This window comes from Haliaeetus albicilla, chromosome 16 (genome assembly GCF_947461875.1).
Source record: "Haliaeetus albicilla chromosome 16, bHalAlb1.1, whole genome shotgun sequence".
NCBI lineage: Eukaryota > Metazoa > Chordata > Aves > Accipitriformes > Accipitridae > Haliaeetus > Haliaeetus albicilla.
This window is the reverse complement of record NC_091498.1, coordinates 3,318,429-3,334,886: the sequence shown is the minus strand read 5'-3', so window position 1 is coordinate 3,334,886 and position 16,458 is coordinate 3,318,429. Positions and strand designations below refer to the sequence as shown.

Genomic DNA, 16,458 nt, shown 5'->3' with positions numbered 1-16,458 from the left:
GTGCCCACGCAGGGGAACAGAGGCTGCTTATTTAGGGGTTTAGTGTGGGACGGAGCCATTCACGCGGCTCCGAGGTCTCGCTCGGGCAGAGAGGTAGGAGCATCCGCACAGCTACAACAAAACATACTGCTTTTTGCGGGGGGAGAACAGTGTTATTCAAATAAAAGCAGCGTGGATGATTGGGATGGGGATAGCTGCAGCTGGCAGTGGCAACTGAACCCTAAAAACGTGTGTGTCCCCCAGACAGGACCCCCATGCCTCCTCATCCTCCCTGGAGGCAATGCAGGGAGGGAGGTGGGGTTTGCCTAAACCCCCCAGCTTTACGAGGGTGTCCCCCTTCCCTGCCCGCTCCCGGAAGGCTTTAACGCATTATATAAACCCCACAGATGTCCCGTACCAGGCCTCTGCCGGGCACTAGCAGCGTGTGCAATTAGCAGCTTATTCTGTCGCTGTATTTTTGGTTCATTGGATTGTCAGGATTTAATGTTTATTTCCGTCCCGCAGCTCAGCCGCGGGCGCCCTGGCCAGGCGCTGGGAGCTCCGAATGCCAGTGGGATAGGGTGATGATGTGGGTCCCATCCCCAGTGGGTCCCAGTTCCCGGGGAGCAGCAGGGGTGGCCACCAGCCCCACAGGGTGACGGGACTGGAGGTTTGTGGTGATTCCAAGCAGCAACGTGGGATGGGGGAGCTGGCGGCAGGCTTTGTCCTGCCTGTTCTCGGCGCAAAAAAATAATATCATGTGAAAAACAAAGGCAAGCAAGGCGAAAGGAGAGGGCGTGAGATGCGGCCACACCGCTGGAGGGTCCCACGAGGGGCAGGAGGGTCCCGCTCAGCCCCCATCTCCCCACGCCTGAACAGCGAGGAAGGCTCAGGGCAACCTCGGCAGCCAGCCCTGCGCCAGACGGGATCGCCTGGTTTTAGCAACATCATCTCGGAGGAAAGAGAGTGCCTCGGTATCAACTCACGGCACGCGGTCCCAGGCTCCCGAGAGCTGCCCCGTCCAGCTCAGAGGATCCCTGGGATAGAGTGGGAAGGACGAGCCCCGCTACCCCAAGCCATCCCCCTTTGACATCGTGGTCCACCAGGCAGAAGCACCCCTTGCTTTGGTTTTAAGCCAAAAATCAAGAAAAGGGAGAAAACCAGCATGTTTCAGCCTGGGCTCCCCAGCCACGCTGCGTGTCCTGCCCGAATGGCCCCACGTCCCCCCTTCTTGGGGTGGGGGATCACTGGGGAGGGTCCCTGCACTGGCCGGGCAGCTCTAGCCCCGGGGGCCCTCGGGACCCCCCCCCCCACATCTCAATCCACACAGATTTGAAAGCACGATCTAACATCCATCCTCCGGCATCCCCCACCCGAAAGCACTGCGGTAAAACACGCGGCGCACCGCCGGCACGTCACCTCCCCTGCGTCCTGCTCCGTCCCCCAGCCGAGGCAACGTAAACCAGGTGCCAAAAACCATCCGCCGGTTGAACTACGGCCACCCTCGCTCCCCACCCCGCCAGACTCCAGCCTCGGCACGTCTTCCCGAGACAACGCGGCCGAGTCACGGAGCTGCCGCCTGGCACTGCCGGCCGCCGCCTGCAATAGGAAGCCGCGTCACCCCCATGTGCTTTTAGGGACCTTTCCCGCACCCAACTCCCCCGAAGCCGTGATGCCGGATCCCTTCCCAACCCCGCCGTTAATTTGGGGCGGATAAAGCCCGGAGCCGTCCCCTGGCTGCAACGCAGCACCGGCGGCACGGCGGGGGCTGCCCGTAGGCTGGGAAGGAGAAGGCAGCGGGTACTAACCGATGCAACACATCCGGCACACCAGGCAGGCGCTCAGCCGCCTCTTCTCCCCGGAGAGATGCCGCTTTTCCATTGCCCGAGCCCTGGATGGGGGAGCGCTGGGTCCCAGCAAAGCAGTGGCTGCCTCCCGGCTCCTGGGGAAGGGTCTTCTGGCGATATCACCCGCTCGCCGACCTTGGCCCCAATGGGTGCCGGTGGGTGACTTCTCGGCCGCGGCTCCTCCCACCGCAAACACTTCCTATACCCGCTGCCCCCGGCACGGGCACCAACCGTTCCTCCTCCGGGACATCACCGCAAACCCCGCCGCGACGCCAACGGCTGCTTCGCCCGCCTTTCCCTCGCTCCTCACGCTCCTCCGGGTGCTCCCAGTCCAGGGTGCCGCCGGCGCGGCAGCTCTGTGCCAGCAAAATCCTCGCCGTCCCGCGGTCCCGATGGCCGGCAAAGCTGCTCGGAAAGCTGCCGGTGAAGAAGGGGAGAGCTGCTCCCTTCTGCAAGCGAGCACGAGTCGGTGCAGAGCGCGGCGGGGAGCGCGGTGCAGCTCCTGGCGGCAGCGAGCCGGCGGGCTGGGGGTGCGGACGGAGGTTCACCCCGCAGAGCTGGGCACTGCCCCGCTGGCAGGCTCTTGGCTTGTTTTTCCTCGTCTTGTTTTCCAGTTAATTGCACTGGGGACGGGAGGGACAATGCTGGGCTGTTCTCCCTGCTCCCGCCTGCTCGCCCGCAGCTTCTTCCCAAATCATTTCCCAGGTCCGAAGTGCCGGAGCCAGGACCCTGCTGCAACCCCGCTCGGCACGCGGGGAGATAACGGGGGCCTCCTTATCACCACCTCTCTTCCTTTTCTTCTAAATATAATCCCTCTGCAGACCTTCTGCCGGCAGGAGCCCTGCTGCTCCGGCCAGGAGGGCGAGAGGAGCTGGGCTTCTGCCGGGGAAAGGTGGGAACACGTTCCCGAGCATCGGCAGGGAGCACACGGGGACGGGGGCACGTCACCGAGTCCCACACGGAAAGTCTGCAGCAAGGCACCGGATCCGGGGAGGGTGCCCGCAGGCCAGCGGCTCCTTGGCATGCTCTCCCTCTTCCCATCTCCTGCAGAAATAGGGGGTTTTCCTCCTTTTTTTTGGCCCCATCTCACCACGTTTGGGTGGCTCCTGGGCTCTAACCAGATTACACCTCCCCACCCCGCACCCGCGCTATCATCTGAGCTAATAATAATGCCCCGTTACTGCTTACTAACAATATTAAGGCATTGCAAGCTTATCTCTCCCTGGCTAATCTTTTCCAGAGTCACCCTGATAAGCAACTTGTTGCAACCCCCCCATGCTTGTCCTCTCCCCTGTCTAGCAGGGGGGCAGTGGCCCCAGCCACCGAGAACCAGGGACAGCAAACAGGGATGACCCGGGGAAGCAGGCAGGCAGGGCACGGCCAGAGGGAAGGTTACAGCGGCTAAAGGAAATCTGCACCGCTCCGAAGACAAACCAGCGGCAGGCGAGGGCAGGAGAGGCCGACTGCGGAGCCTCGGGTCCTCTCGCACACAGGACACGGAACAAAGGCTGGTGGCGGTGATGCAGGGAACATCGTCGGAGAACGGAGACCCTGCTGCCAGCAGCACCAGTGAAAAAACAGACTCCTTAACTGAACAATGCCTGCGCGCCACACAACCATTCGACACCAGCGCTGCCGATGCTATTGGAGCCGCACGGATGCTTCCAGCTGCGAAGCGCTTTCATGTTGCTGCTTTCCCAAGACAGGTCAGGCTCGCAGAGATGAAAACCTGGATGAGCCAGGCGAGAACCCAGCCTGAGCCCAGCTGAGCCACAGCCATGCCATCCCTGTCTCCATCCCTGAGCCCAGTCCCGGGGCGCAGGGGCCACTGCGGGACAGCCCAGGAATGCTCCAAGACCTGCCCCAGCTGCTCCCCAGTGCAAGCAAGGAGCAGGGCTCAGCTGCCCGCATCTCAGGCCCAAACCTCTGCAGGACCACGCATGCTCTTTAATTCCCTCCCCACCTCCTCTCCCACCATGGCACATCAGAGCGCAGCCCACCGCATTCCCAGAAACAGGGATCCCAAAGGCACCAGGGCACCGTGCGCTCTCCGCTCCGGCAGCGCGAATCCTCCGCAGAGCGGCCAGAAGCAGCAGGGACCAAGGAGCAGAAACGGTTGCACAAGGGGAAGGTGGGTTTTGAGGTTCTCCCACTGCTGTCAGTCCCCCAGGTGAACCCAGCTAGCGAGAGGGAACGGCAAAAACCATCCTGCCCCACAGCTGGTTTCCAGCACCCCAAAACCTGGGGCATCAGCTGAGCGTGGGAAGAAAAACTCCCACTCCCCGTCTCGCCGGACCCTGGGGCCCCCCCAGGCACTGGCCATCATCACGGGGAGGGCTCCCACAGGCGCCGGGTGCCAGACACCCTCCCACCACCACCACAACACCCCGCACAGACATTTTCCCCCCCTCCGTTTGCCTGCAGCAGCCTCTGTCCTGGCAGCCTGCCTGTCCCCAGCAGCTCCCAACACGCCCAGCTGGGAGCTGCCGCTCCCCCCCCCAGGATCTCTCTCTCCTCCATCATTGCTGGCCTTGCTCCCTGTCAGACTCCATCATCGTTCACCTTCTCCTGCCTCCGGCTGCTGCTGCGAGAGCCCAGTCCCAGTCCCACCAGCGCCCGGGACTGGGACTGGGCTCTCCCATGCTCCCCCAGGATGGCCCTTTGCCATCCTTGGGAGGGAGCCTGGGGGGTTCAGTGTCCCCCACCAGCTCCTTCAGCCTCCTGGAATAAAGGCTGGAATCGGCTCCCAAGCTTTCTGCTCCTGCTCATTAATTCCTGGTAAAGCCAAAGGAATACGGGAGGTGTCGGACAGGGTCCTGCGCTGGACAAGCTCGCGGAGATCTTGGGGATATCTCCGAGCCCACGCTCAGCGCGAAAGTAGTTCTGTGCATTAAACAGCAAGAGCCAGCCTTGGGGTGAAGGAGGGTTTTGTTACGTATAAATGCTTAGAAACAAATTTTTAAAGCATTGAAACCCATCGTTTTCACTTTGTACTCCTTCAAGGCAAGCAAAGAATGGGAATGCACTTTTTTTTTTTTTAATGTGGTACTTTTAAGATGGGGGATATGCAAAAAACCTGTCTGGCTCAGGAGCACGAGGTATTTAAAATGTGCTGGCTGCCAACTTGTGGGTTGACATAATCCATCATGACAACAGAGCCGACCAGGGAGGATTTACAGAGCCTTTTGAAACAGGGAGAGGAAACGGTGCCTGATTCAGCCTGGAAGAATGTACAAAAGATACCTGCAATGGAAAACTATCCAGCACTCGGATATTTAAAGAGGGAGACACCTGAGAAGTGGTGATGCAAAGGAGACCCAGGCAGATGCTCAGCAGAGCTGGGCGAGCATCGCAGGGCAACAAAACCTGCTGCGAGATGACCCTCATCTTCCAGGATGCTGCACCTGTGGGGTGGATATTACCTGACCTTTACTGGAAAGGAGTGATGAAGAAAAAACAGATATTGAATACACTTGCTGCTTCTTGCAACGCTTGTACCAGATTTTTTTCCCAAAGGGATGGATTTCTGTAGGGCAAAACAGTGAGTTGGCACGGTACGGGGGCAAGGAGCTTGGAGGAGACAGTCCCGTTGGGAAGTGGTCAGGAGGTCCCTAAATGGAGCCAAGCACATCGCTGCACAACACTGCCCGGACACCGAGATAATAATTAAGCGGACGAAGGATGGCGGGTCAACAGGAGGAATTGCAGCAAGGCTGGGTTTAGTGGGTAACAGGGTGCATTTCTGCGCAGCGGCACATTTGTGCAACTCAGTCTCGATAGCCCTCTCCCAGTAGTTTTGAGGGAGAAAGAAAGAAGTGTATCCCAAAGCAATACTTGGGGAAAAGTCCCTGAGTGCTGCCCAGGCTCTGTGGTCCCGCTCCTTTGCACAGAAAAAGTGGAATAAAAGGGGTAATTGGTCACGGACGCGGGGAAAAGGCCCCATGCAGAGGCACAGGCGAGAACAAGCCCTGCTGGAAAAAAAGAGGGAGGAATCAAAACAAACAAATCCCAGGAGGAAGAGGTTGGGACAGAGAAGGAGCTATTGAGTCCTCCTCTGGGGCCCGGAGCTATCGCACATCCCTGTAACGAATCCTCGCCCTCCTCAGGCAGCGGTCACGTGCAAACCCTATTTTGGGAAACTGAGGCAGGGTCAGCCCCAGCTGCTCAGCAAGCCGGTGCCAGCGCCAGGAGGAGCTCCCGGGGCCGCGTCTTGCCGCTGCCGGTGTCGGCGGCTAACCCAGACGCTGGTGTCACGGTGAGGGGTGGGAGGGACGCCCGCCCGTGCCGGGGCAGGAGCTGGGAGGCAGAACATCGGCCACGTGTCGCAGGCTTGTGCTGAGACAAAAAGCAGCCTCGTCCCCAGTGAGACACCCCAAATCCCCGCCGCTCCCACCCCCCCTCCCCGCAACGCCTGCCAGGAACGGGTGGCGAGACCAAATTTAGGCACCCAAACCTCTGCCCCCCACCCTGCCATGGGGACCGGGGCCACCGGGAAGATCCCCACCGCCGCGTCTTCTTCCCTCCTCCCCACCGGCCACGTCTGTCCCTGCCCGTGCCGTCGCCACGGCTCTTGGGGAGGGAAAATAAGCCGTGACCCTCGCTGGCGGCACGCCGGCCATCTTAGTGCCTCTCCCCCCACCGCGGGGGCCATCCCTACCTTCTCTGCTCCGGCTTCTCCAGTACAGGACGCCGGCGATGCCCAGGACGTGGCTCAGGACAAAGGCGGCGGGCGGCAGATAGGAGCTCTCCGAAAGAGGCATCGTCTCCTATTCCCAGCCCGCTATCCTGAGCCCGGCTCCAAATTTCTTTCTCCCAAAGCTGCCGCTGGAGCCCAGCATCGCCGGGGGGGGGCCAAGCCGCTGCCTGCAGAAACTTCCGAAACTTCCTGCCTGCGCCTCTGCCTCCAGCTGGCTGCGCCCCTGGGACGTCCCCGGAGCTGGCAGGGTTTGGGGACAGCCAGCGTCGTCAGGACGGGGCCAGGGAGATTTAGGAACTCGGGAAGGGGGCGGGTAGAGGGACAAAGCGAGCGTCAGGCCGGCTCAAACATCTTTCCTTGGTGTTCACGCAGCCAAACTTCGTCGTTCTCCCCCCCCGCTCCGGGGGGGGGGAGAGACGTCATCTCCTCAATTTCCATTCCCAGCCCCGCTGGAAGGTCGGCCGTGGCTCTGGCAAGGGGGGAATCGGTGGGAGCAGCTGCTGCGTCGGCATCGCGGCAACACCCGGCTCCTCATGGGGGGCTTGGGAGCGGCACGAAACCTCGGCCCCCCCAGCGGGTGACAGTCGGCAGCCCGGTGTCCCCTGCCCGCAGACTGCCCGGTGATGCCGACACACCGAGGGCAGCTGGGATCGAGGTCGGGCGGGGGGCAGCTGGGAGATGCCGGCAGCGCTTTGGTAGCATTCGAACGGCAGCAGGCAGCTGCCTGCTGGGGGCTCGGTACACCGGGCTGGACCCAGCACCAACCAGTCTGCTTGCCCAGCTGGAGGGGCAAAAGCGAAGGCAACCAAATTTGGGCTTCTGGGAGTCAGCTACCCCAAGTGCGTTTCCCTCACCCTCCCTAGACGCCTAAAGATAAATGTTTGAATTGCCAGGACACCCCCAGAGCCCGTGGGGAAATACCCACAAAAAGATGCTCTAAGGCAAAAAAGCAAAGGTTCATCCACGCCCCAGCCCTTCCTGCAGCCGGGTGCCCCGCTCGCCACCAGCATCGTGTCACGCACAGCGAGAATTTGCAGCCTGACCCCGTTTTCTAACGGTTAGCACCGTGCTAGGCGTTACTGTGGGAGTTTCGCTTCTTTTCGGAACCGTTTCCGGGAGCGGAGGTACAGAAACGGCACTGGGAAACCGAGAGCGGCAAGCCCTGCTGCGGCACGGTCTTATGTCCCCTGGCCCGTTTGCCGTTGTAACCGCAAGCAAACCGGGCGGAGAGGCTCCTCACAAGTCCTGGTTTTGTTTTCAGAGCCCATCACGTGCTGGGTCCCCCCACCAGCTCCTGGGGGAAGAAATTTGCTCTTCGATAGAAAGTTGTACAGAATTAAATGCTCTTTTTTTTGCCTTTACCTTCCCAGAAGGGCTCAGACAAGAGAGGGTTGTTCTGCTGCCGGTGCTCGACGGGAAAGGGGAAAGCCGTTAAGGTGAGGACGGCAAACCTCAGCCCAGCTCAGGCTTTGCTGAGAGCCAGGAACCCAGGTTTGCGTGTGGCCGGTGCCGGACCGGCCGCCATCCGGCAGCACCGGCTCCGCAGCATGGAATGGAGGTCCAGGGTGTCACCCAGATGCAAGCAGAGACTTAAATTATATTTGTAACCCCATAGCAGCTCCCCAAACCCAACAGCCACAAGCTGGCCAGGCCCACCAAGAAAACCATACTGAGCAAAACCCGATTAGACCCAAAAGTTGCACCGCTCCATGGGGGACCTGCACCACCCGCAACCTCCTAACACCATTCAGGCTAATGAGATGGATGATAGAAAATACAGAGAATTACCCCAGGGCTCAGAGCTGTTGCAATATATTTTCCAGAGCTTCAGCCCTGCCCGGATGAAAAATATCCCGGCATAGTTTTCATCTAAAGCAATCTGCTTTCTGTTAAGGCAGGGGAAGCGCTGCAGGAGTAACGACCTGCTGGCAGGCACGAGGCCACCATAAACGGGCCCGTGGTCCACCCCGAGCGGGGCAAATAGCATCCTACGAGGCAGACGGCTGCGGATGATGGGGCTGGGACGTGCCGGTGGAAAAGGCTCCGGGAAGCAGGAGCTGGTTTTCCCCATCCCTTTGCCCTGGCTGTGCCCATGGGGAAGGGCACAGCCTGTGCTGTATACACAGAGGGGCTGATAAAATGCACTGAGCACTGCCAACTGCTCCAGCCGGACAAGCCTTCGGGGCAAAAGAAACTCTTTAAAGATATATAATCATATATAAATATATATTTTTAATCTATATACAAACATATATATATAAAAATAACATATTTATATATATAAATACATCCCTCCCCTGCACCAGGACACCCCAAGGACATCGCTGGTCCCCCACTTCATCCCACTCAGTTTAACGCTGTCCCCCCCTTTCCCTTCCACGCTCCCCTTGCCGGCGCCTGCTCGGCACAAGCCAACCCGGCCGCCTCTTGCCGCTGCAGGAAGCCGATAACGGCTGCAGCCCGGCTGGCGGCAGACCCGGGGCTCAAGGATCCGATGGTGGGTTTTGGGGTGACCCGCTGGGGCTCTGGGGGCTGCCCAGCCCCGGATGCAACTGCCGGCCCCCCCCTGCTCAGCCGCAGCATGAGGCTGCCTTCCTTCCCCCCCCTCCCCATTCCGTGGAAACCACCCCGCACACCCGAAACACAAACAGCTCATTTTAGTTCCTTGCAAGGCAGCTTTTTCAGCTTCAAACGTCGCCTCGGCCCGGAAAGGAAAGGGGTGGGGAGAGGACACGCGTCTCCTGCCTGCGCAAGAATTTGGGGAGGGGAGAGGCCGTTGCTGCAGGGGGGGGTCCCCCACCTTGCAGCGCACCCCCCTATTTCACGAGGTGCCCCGCGCAGCATCTTGCAGCCCTGTGCATCACCCAAAACGGCGTTACCCCCATCGCTACCCCCGCACCCCCTTCAGCACCCTGCCTGGGTTTTAGGGTACCCCATGAGATGGCTCTGGGGACACGGGCTGCCCCGGTCCCGTCGTCCCCCCCCCCGGCTCCAGCTCTGCCTCTCGCCCAGAGCTGAGTCACCCCTGACTCCGGCCAAGTATTTCGTGTCTAGGGCCGATCCCCTCCTGCCATGCGCCTCCCCGGTGAGTAATGCTCAGCCGACACGGTGGCTGCCGGCTCCGGCATCTCCTTATATGACTTGGGAAGCTGCCGGGCAGCGGCAAACGGGAGCCGGGCACAGCCCGTGCTTCCCCGGCACCGCTTGGGGTACGGAGGCACCCCGGCATCGGGGTGGGCGATGCTGCAGGGATGCTTCTCCGTCCTCTGGGTGCTGTGGCCTCACAGGAGACAGCCAAGGCTCCAAGGGCTCCAGCCAAGGGACATATGTCTCAGCCCCGGGAGGTGGCAGCCAGGTGGCACTGTGGAAACGCCGGAGTAGGCATCGCCGGATGGTGCTGGGGATGGCGGCCAGAGCTGGCACCCGGCAGCACTGTCCCTGGGTGAAGCATCTCTCCAGGACTCTGCCTGGACCCGCCTTGTGCCCAGGGCAGACTGGGGTGGTTGCCAGTGTCCCCCAGCCAAGCCCACCAAAGTCTCTCCCATTGCCTGCAGCAGGCGCCACTGGATGTGGAAGCGGCTGTGAGCGCACTGGGGGACCCTGTGGGGTTTTACAGAGGGGCTTCTCTGCCCCAAATGGGGAGCAGGGTCACCCCACCCTGGGCAGGGGACACCCCGCTCCCCACAGTGGGATAAAGGGCCCGTCCAGCAGCAGCGCTGAGCACACACAAACTCGTGACCGCAGTACAGGAGACGGGTTGCCTCCCACGCTTCCTCTGCGATGCTTTCCCCTTTCTGTTGTTTTTTCCTCCTTTCTGGGGTCTTTAAGGGCAAATCTCAGTCGCTTACGGCAGCGGCTGAGAATTACCGAGGAGGGGAAGGAGACTCGGTTTTAGATCAGGGATGCCCAGGTAAATCGCAGACACGCATCACCCGCTGCTCCCCAAGGGCAGGTTCCGCTCCAAAGCGGGGCGAGGAGCCGGGCTTGGCTCTGGCCTCCGTGGGGGCCAGCGCTTGAGCAAAGCCACTGCACCCCTAACCCCGAGCCAGGGAACCAAACGCACACCCTGCACCGGCGTTGAGCCAAGGTTGACGTTTCCCCCTGGACCACGGCTTTTTCCCCCCCTCCAAAACCTCAGGACGCTTCTTCCAGAGCCTGGCTAAACCCGTGGCATTGCATGCTCCTTATAAAGAGCAGCAAATGTGGCCGCGGACAGACAGACAGCTCAGCAAGACGCATCCCCGGCTGCTGAGTGCATCCACACGTGCCGGCGCACCCCCTTTTGCCGGCAAGCACAGGCAAGGCTCTGCCGGGGAGCGGGGGCTCGCTCCACCCTGCCCGCGGCGCCAGGAGCCATGGGAAAGAAAAGCGAGAACAAAGATGACGTTTCTTGTGATCTGGGCTATTAAAAACAAGGTGGAACGAGGCAGGTCGCGGCTCCCAGCACTGCCCAGCGCATCCCCGCAGGACGAGCTCCTCCGCTTCGACTAAAAAACCTCTTCTGCTGCCGGTGAATCACCCGCCCGTGCGTGTGCGGGCAGAGCCGCCGATCCCCTTGCCATCCAGCGGGCTCCGATGCCGGGCCCTGCCCGCACGCCTCCGGCTCCTGGCAGAGCGGGCGCATTCCCTGCGTTCAACATTTCCTTCTGTTCTGGCTTTCATCATCCCGGAGCGGCCGCTGCCCCAGCAGGAGGGATTGGGGACAAGTCTGCAGGGTCCCACACCAGTCCCTTGGCATCACCGCTAAACTCCGGGGTTGCAAAAGGTCTGAAAAAATTGGGACTATGAAACCTCCCAGTCAGCAACGCTCCTTGTGGCCCTGAAAAAAACAACCTCCCAAACATCGGTTTTTGGGCAAGCAGGGCCTTTGGCCCAGGAGAAGTGTCTGTGCGAAGGCTGAGGCTCCAAGCGCCCCATCGTCACACTTCATGCTTGCACAGGGAACTCAAGCTGGGCTTACTGGTAACAACCAGGGCAGCCCCATCCAGCCCAGGGTTTGGGGGCTGTTCTGCACCAGACCCCTCCCCAGACCAGCATCTGCACCAAGAGGGCAGCACAAGTGCTGCAAATCTCAGCAGAGGAGCTGCCCGTGCTGCCAAAGGTCAGCTGGATGCGGCAAAGCAAGGGAAGAGGGAAGGGGGCTGCACGGGGGGAGCCTCGGACCCCCCCGTCGCCATCAGCGGTAAAATCTGAACTCCGAGGAACCAGGGAAAGGAAGTGCTGATGATAAGAACGGAGACGTTCTCCTTTCCAGCAGACATCTGAGCACCAAAATAAGAATTATGTCTTAAAAAAAAAAGACAACTTCCCTTCCCACAGCAGAGCCACTGCCCTGCAGCCGGCGATGCTTCGGGGCGGTGGGGGGACGTGGGACAGGACCCCAAGGATCACCTTGCTGCTGGGACATGGAGGCAGAGGGCAGAGATAAGATAGTTTGAGGAAAGGCTGGAAGCAAACACCATTCCTGCCAGTTTTCATTGTGCAAAGCAAACAGCTGAGCTGGACTACCACCTGCTCACGGCTTAATCATTCCCCAGCAGCTCGGCTCAGCATTAACTCTTGCTCCCAGGCAGGAGTGGAAATCCCCCAGCACACCAGTAGTTACGAGGTCTATGGGAATGTGACATCCCAACTGGGGCCATCCAAGGGAACTGACTCAGATGGGATGGACGGTGCCAACAGGAGGACCCAGGGCCTCAAGAATCTCTGAAATAACCCAAGACGAGACCGTTTCCCTTCACAGCACCAGTGGGGAGGTTCACCCAGCCCTGCAGGAAGAACAACCGGCATTCCCAGGGCACCGGCACGGATCTCCAGCCTCCTTTCCTTGGTGGGCCTTGCTTTTTGGTGCTCCAGGTTCAGCACCTTTCCCAGGGGCACCCATAGCCGTCAGCACTGCCGGTCCTGCTGCCCCCAGCACAGGCAGGGTGCCCACCCCTCCACGCATCCCCCAAAGTGACCCGAGACCCCCCCCCTCCCACAGCACGGACCCCAGCAGATCCTCACACCCAGCCAGCAGCTTTGCCAAGCCACGTGCATGCAATGCCATCCTAGACACGTCTTATTCAGACCCTTTCCAACACTGCCCGGGCTTTTGAACCCTCCCTCTTGGCCCGAAAGCAAGCACGTCACGCTGAAGAGGTGGTGAACGTGATCTCACCGCTTCTTTCCCGGTGTTAAAAACCTCCATCAATCTGCCCGCCCGCCTCCCCAGATGACTGCTGAGGCCGTTGGGTTTTTGCTGATGCAGCGGTTCAGGCGTTATTTCATCCCTTCCCACTTCTCAGAAGCTTCCCCTGGTTTGTCACCCCTCCGAGGACGCTGGCAGGGAGCCGTACCGCGCTTGCTCATTAAATGACGCCGTGATCCGGGAAAGCACTGAACCCCACTGAGCTGGCATTGACTCGGTGGCATCGCCTTGCAAGGAAAGGGCAGGGGACGGGGACAGGCAGCGGCTGGGTACCGAAGCACAGACAAAAACTGCACGTCAGGAGGCAGACGGCCAAGTGGCGAGGGCAGCTCTGGATGCACAGGGAGCTGCCGGGTAAAAGGGAGGAGGTGAAGCTGGTGCTGGAGATGAGGAGGATGAAGATGCCCAGGGGGAGGAACTGCAAAGGTCTCCCAGCAAAAAAACACTCCGGCTTTTTGGGAGCGAGCAACATCATCCCGGCTCTGAGCAGGGAGAAAAGCTTGCTCGCACGCCCACGTGCAAGAGGACACACACGTCTGCATGCTTTCCCAGGGGCCTGTGCTGACACGGTGAGGTGGCATCTTTCCCAGGCTGAGGGAGGAGGAGGAAGGCGATGCCATCTCCAGGTCCCTCCCTGCCCCTCCGGCCACGGGGACAACGCCGCACAACACCTCCACAGAGCCGCTGTCTCCACGGCTGGGTAAACTCCCGCTCCGTAATTCCCAGCACGCCCCGACGGCACCTCAGCGGAGAGAAAGCTGTGCAAAAAAAAAAAAAACCAAAACAAAACAAAAACACACCAAAAAAAGGCCCACCACATGATTTGATGGAAGCCCTGGCAGAGGCGAGCAGCAGAGCCCCATGCCGGTGAGCAGCCCAAGCCCTGGTCGCATCCTGCACCCGCTTCTACCGCCTGCGCAGGAGCTGAGCACCAGTAAATAATACCCCGAATCCCAGAAAATTCACCCAAATGAAGTCCCAGGCCCCAGCCCCTCTCAGAAGACCCAGACCCCGTGGCAGCTGCCCCCCAGCCCAGCCGAGGGCCGCGGGGAGCCGGGTCGGAGCCACGGCGGTGGGATCGTCATCGGCCGCTCGAGGCCAAGCTTTGCCCTTCCCACAGCAGCAGCTTAGGGAGCAGGAAAGCCAGGGGGGGCGCGGAGGGATCGCCGGCATCAAAACTCCTTTTCTACCAGCTAACAAAAGGCCCGGTGTCTCCGCAAAGAGGCTTGTTATTCCAACGCCAACCAAAGGCTGCTTGGCAGCGGGAGAAATAGGAAAACGTTAGGCTAGTGGGAACTGGCTACGCTTTGTCTGGAGCACGCTTGGGCGCTGTGTTTGCACAAGCTCCACGCAGCAACTCGCGACATGCGGGGGGGTGTCGGGCTCTCCCGGACCCCCCCACCCCGCGAACAGCGATGCAAAATGGCAAGAGAGAAGGCGAGGGGAGCTCGCAGCCCAAACGCACACCCCGCAGCCCAAGTGTGCGGTCCATGCTGCTGGTAGGAAGCCGCGTCCCTTCTTTTTGCTGCCTTCAACCCCCCCAGTTGTGCCCCACGAAGCAGCCCAGGGTTTGACTGGCCTCACCGTGCTGCAAGCACGAGGACAGCTGGGGGGACCCACAAACCCCCCCCAGCCTGCTCGGGACAGGAGATGTGCAAAGCCCCGTCTTAGAAATGGAGGTCAAAGAGAAGGAAGCAGCTGATTCTCTCATTTTCCTCTGCAAATGGAGGGCAGGCAGGCAACCTTGAGCCCTGATCTCATTAGATGTCCCAAACTAAGCAGTGTGAAACCTGATTAGCGCCGCGCGGGAGGCGGGCGAAGGGGTGGCAGCTCGCTCCACCAGCCGGACCCAGCGCCCTTCGACCGAAGACGTGGGGTCCTGGTGTGCCAAGGAAGCCAGGGCTGGGGAGCAGGGCACCCAGAGCTCCCTCCCCACAGCACCCTGCGCCTGCCTGGGATCTGGATGTGGCCCTGGTCCTTCCACACTCGCTTGCCCGGAGCGTGAATGCTCCCGGAGATCACACCCGTGGATTCATCCAGGGCTTTACTCGTGGCTGCGCTGTGCTCTGAAGCGATGCTTCATCCCCGGCTGCTGCCATCGGCTCCTGGCTGGGCTGGCCTTGGCGTGCAACAGCAGAGAGGAATTTGGGATTAAAAAAAAAAAAAACAAAACACTACACCAAACAGGGGAAGGCAGGAGCCTGAAAACTCTGTTCCCTAGAGACTCGCTCTCCCGCAGAGAAACTTAATCCCCATTAAAAACCAAATGAAATAATCCAGTTGCTAACATTGCCCTGCCTCCTTCATTCAAGCACCAGCGCAGCACCAGATCTGCTGGATCCCACCAGCGTGGCCCAAGCCCATCAGATGCTCTCAGGAGGGCTGAGCTGGACCTTTCTGGAGCAAAAACCCTCTCTGGCACCTCGAAGCTGTGGTGGGAGAGCTGTAAATCGCCGGGGATCCTCAGTTAGGGCACAGCCCCCAAATCCCCCCAGCCGGCTGTGCTCCCCAGGGGACACCCTCATAGGGTGACCGTGCCAGAAGAAAAGTGCCCACCCTGCCCAGGGAGCAACCGGCCGTGTCCTCCCCGCCGTCACGGGGAGACAGGGCTGGGAGAACCGCACGCCGGAGGAACCGAAACCCACCGGGGCCTCCGCCCGCACTGGCCAAGGCAGATGGTAGCCCTGGATCTCTTATCGCACCCGGCCACCTTGGGCGGCCCCGGCCGGGGCTGCTCCTCGGGGAAGCCATCACATGATGGGACGAAAGCAAACGGCGACAGCGGTGCACGGGGATGAGCTGTGGCACCGCTCCGGCACCAACCCCGAGGAATGTGCCAGGGCACGATGCTGCTCCTGCCCCGATCCCCCGCATCCCTCCGGCAGCAGGGTCAGCAGGTTACACCTAAAAAAATCCTCTTTTTTTAATAGCAGAAACTCAGCAGAGCCAGGCACACGCATGATGCGGAGGTGGTAGGAACAAGCATGGACAGACTGATGGCTGCCTGGCCACAGGGAAAATCTGAGCCCTGTTCCCCTGGGGAAAACACGTGGCAGCGACAAGGTCAGATGAAGCCAGGAGATTAGCCAGTGTGCACGGGAGAAGGACAAGAAGATGCTGGATTTTATCTGGCTGCCAGGTAAACAACAAACTCCTCAAAGTGAAGCCAGCCATCCTCCTGCCACCGGTAAAATTAACCCAGCGATAAATTTGTAACCAAATGGGTTTCCTGACCCAAGTCCAAGGCTCTCGTCACCTCGGGGCTGTGACAACCGCTGACCCGGGAAACCCGAGATGGAGACTGTGTGGAAAGGCTGGGTGACCCCAAACCCACCGGGGCAGCGGTTGTTAGGGCAGAGTCTGTCCCAGAACAGCATCCTTTGTCCCCGGCATGGAGTGAGGGGATCCGACAGGGCCTCCCAGCCCCATTCCAGCCAGGTGGGCACAGGGATGCTCTCCAAGCCCTTCGCCCAGACCAGGCAGGGCTGACAAGGATGGATGCTGGCACCACGCCGGGGGTCAGGGGCCTGGACTTACACACACGGACATTTACATATGAAATGCTCCCAGCTCCAATATCCGCTTGCTGTCTCCACCTCCCTGGGGAGATGAATAGAGATGAGGGGGGGAGAAGGGAAAAGAAACCTCTCCAGCAATAAAACCTTCTTTTCCTCCAGCTTTGTCCAGCCCCGCAGCTCAAGGGCAGGCTGGCTGGGGCTGCTTTTAGCGCTGAAGAGCACACTTAG

General features: G+C 60.4%; 1 protein-coding gene across 12 annotated transcripts in view; it reads right to left on the bottom strand.

The window, feature by feature from the left end:
• The window catches only part of MACF1 (microtubule actin crosslinking factor 1), a 148,542-nt gene that overhangs the window by 110,682 nt on the left and 21,402 nt on the right, over nt 1-16,458 (bottom strand). Inside the window, exon 1 of one of the 12 annotated variants that reach the window (XM_069803054.1) lies at nt 6,484-6,874. The exons of 10 other annotated variants lie outside the window; for them this stretch is intronic. In XM_069803054.1, coding sequence (XP_069659155.1) covers nt 6,484-6,586 — 103 coding nt within the window. In that variant the 5' untranslated portion in view covers nt 6,587-6,874. Of the gene's footprint in view, nt 1-1,787; nt 2,921-6,483; nt 6,875-16,458 lie in introns of those variants that run through there. One more of the 12 variants, XM_069803056.1, reaches the window with a different exon arrangement.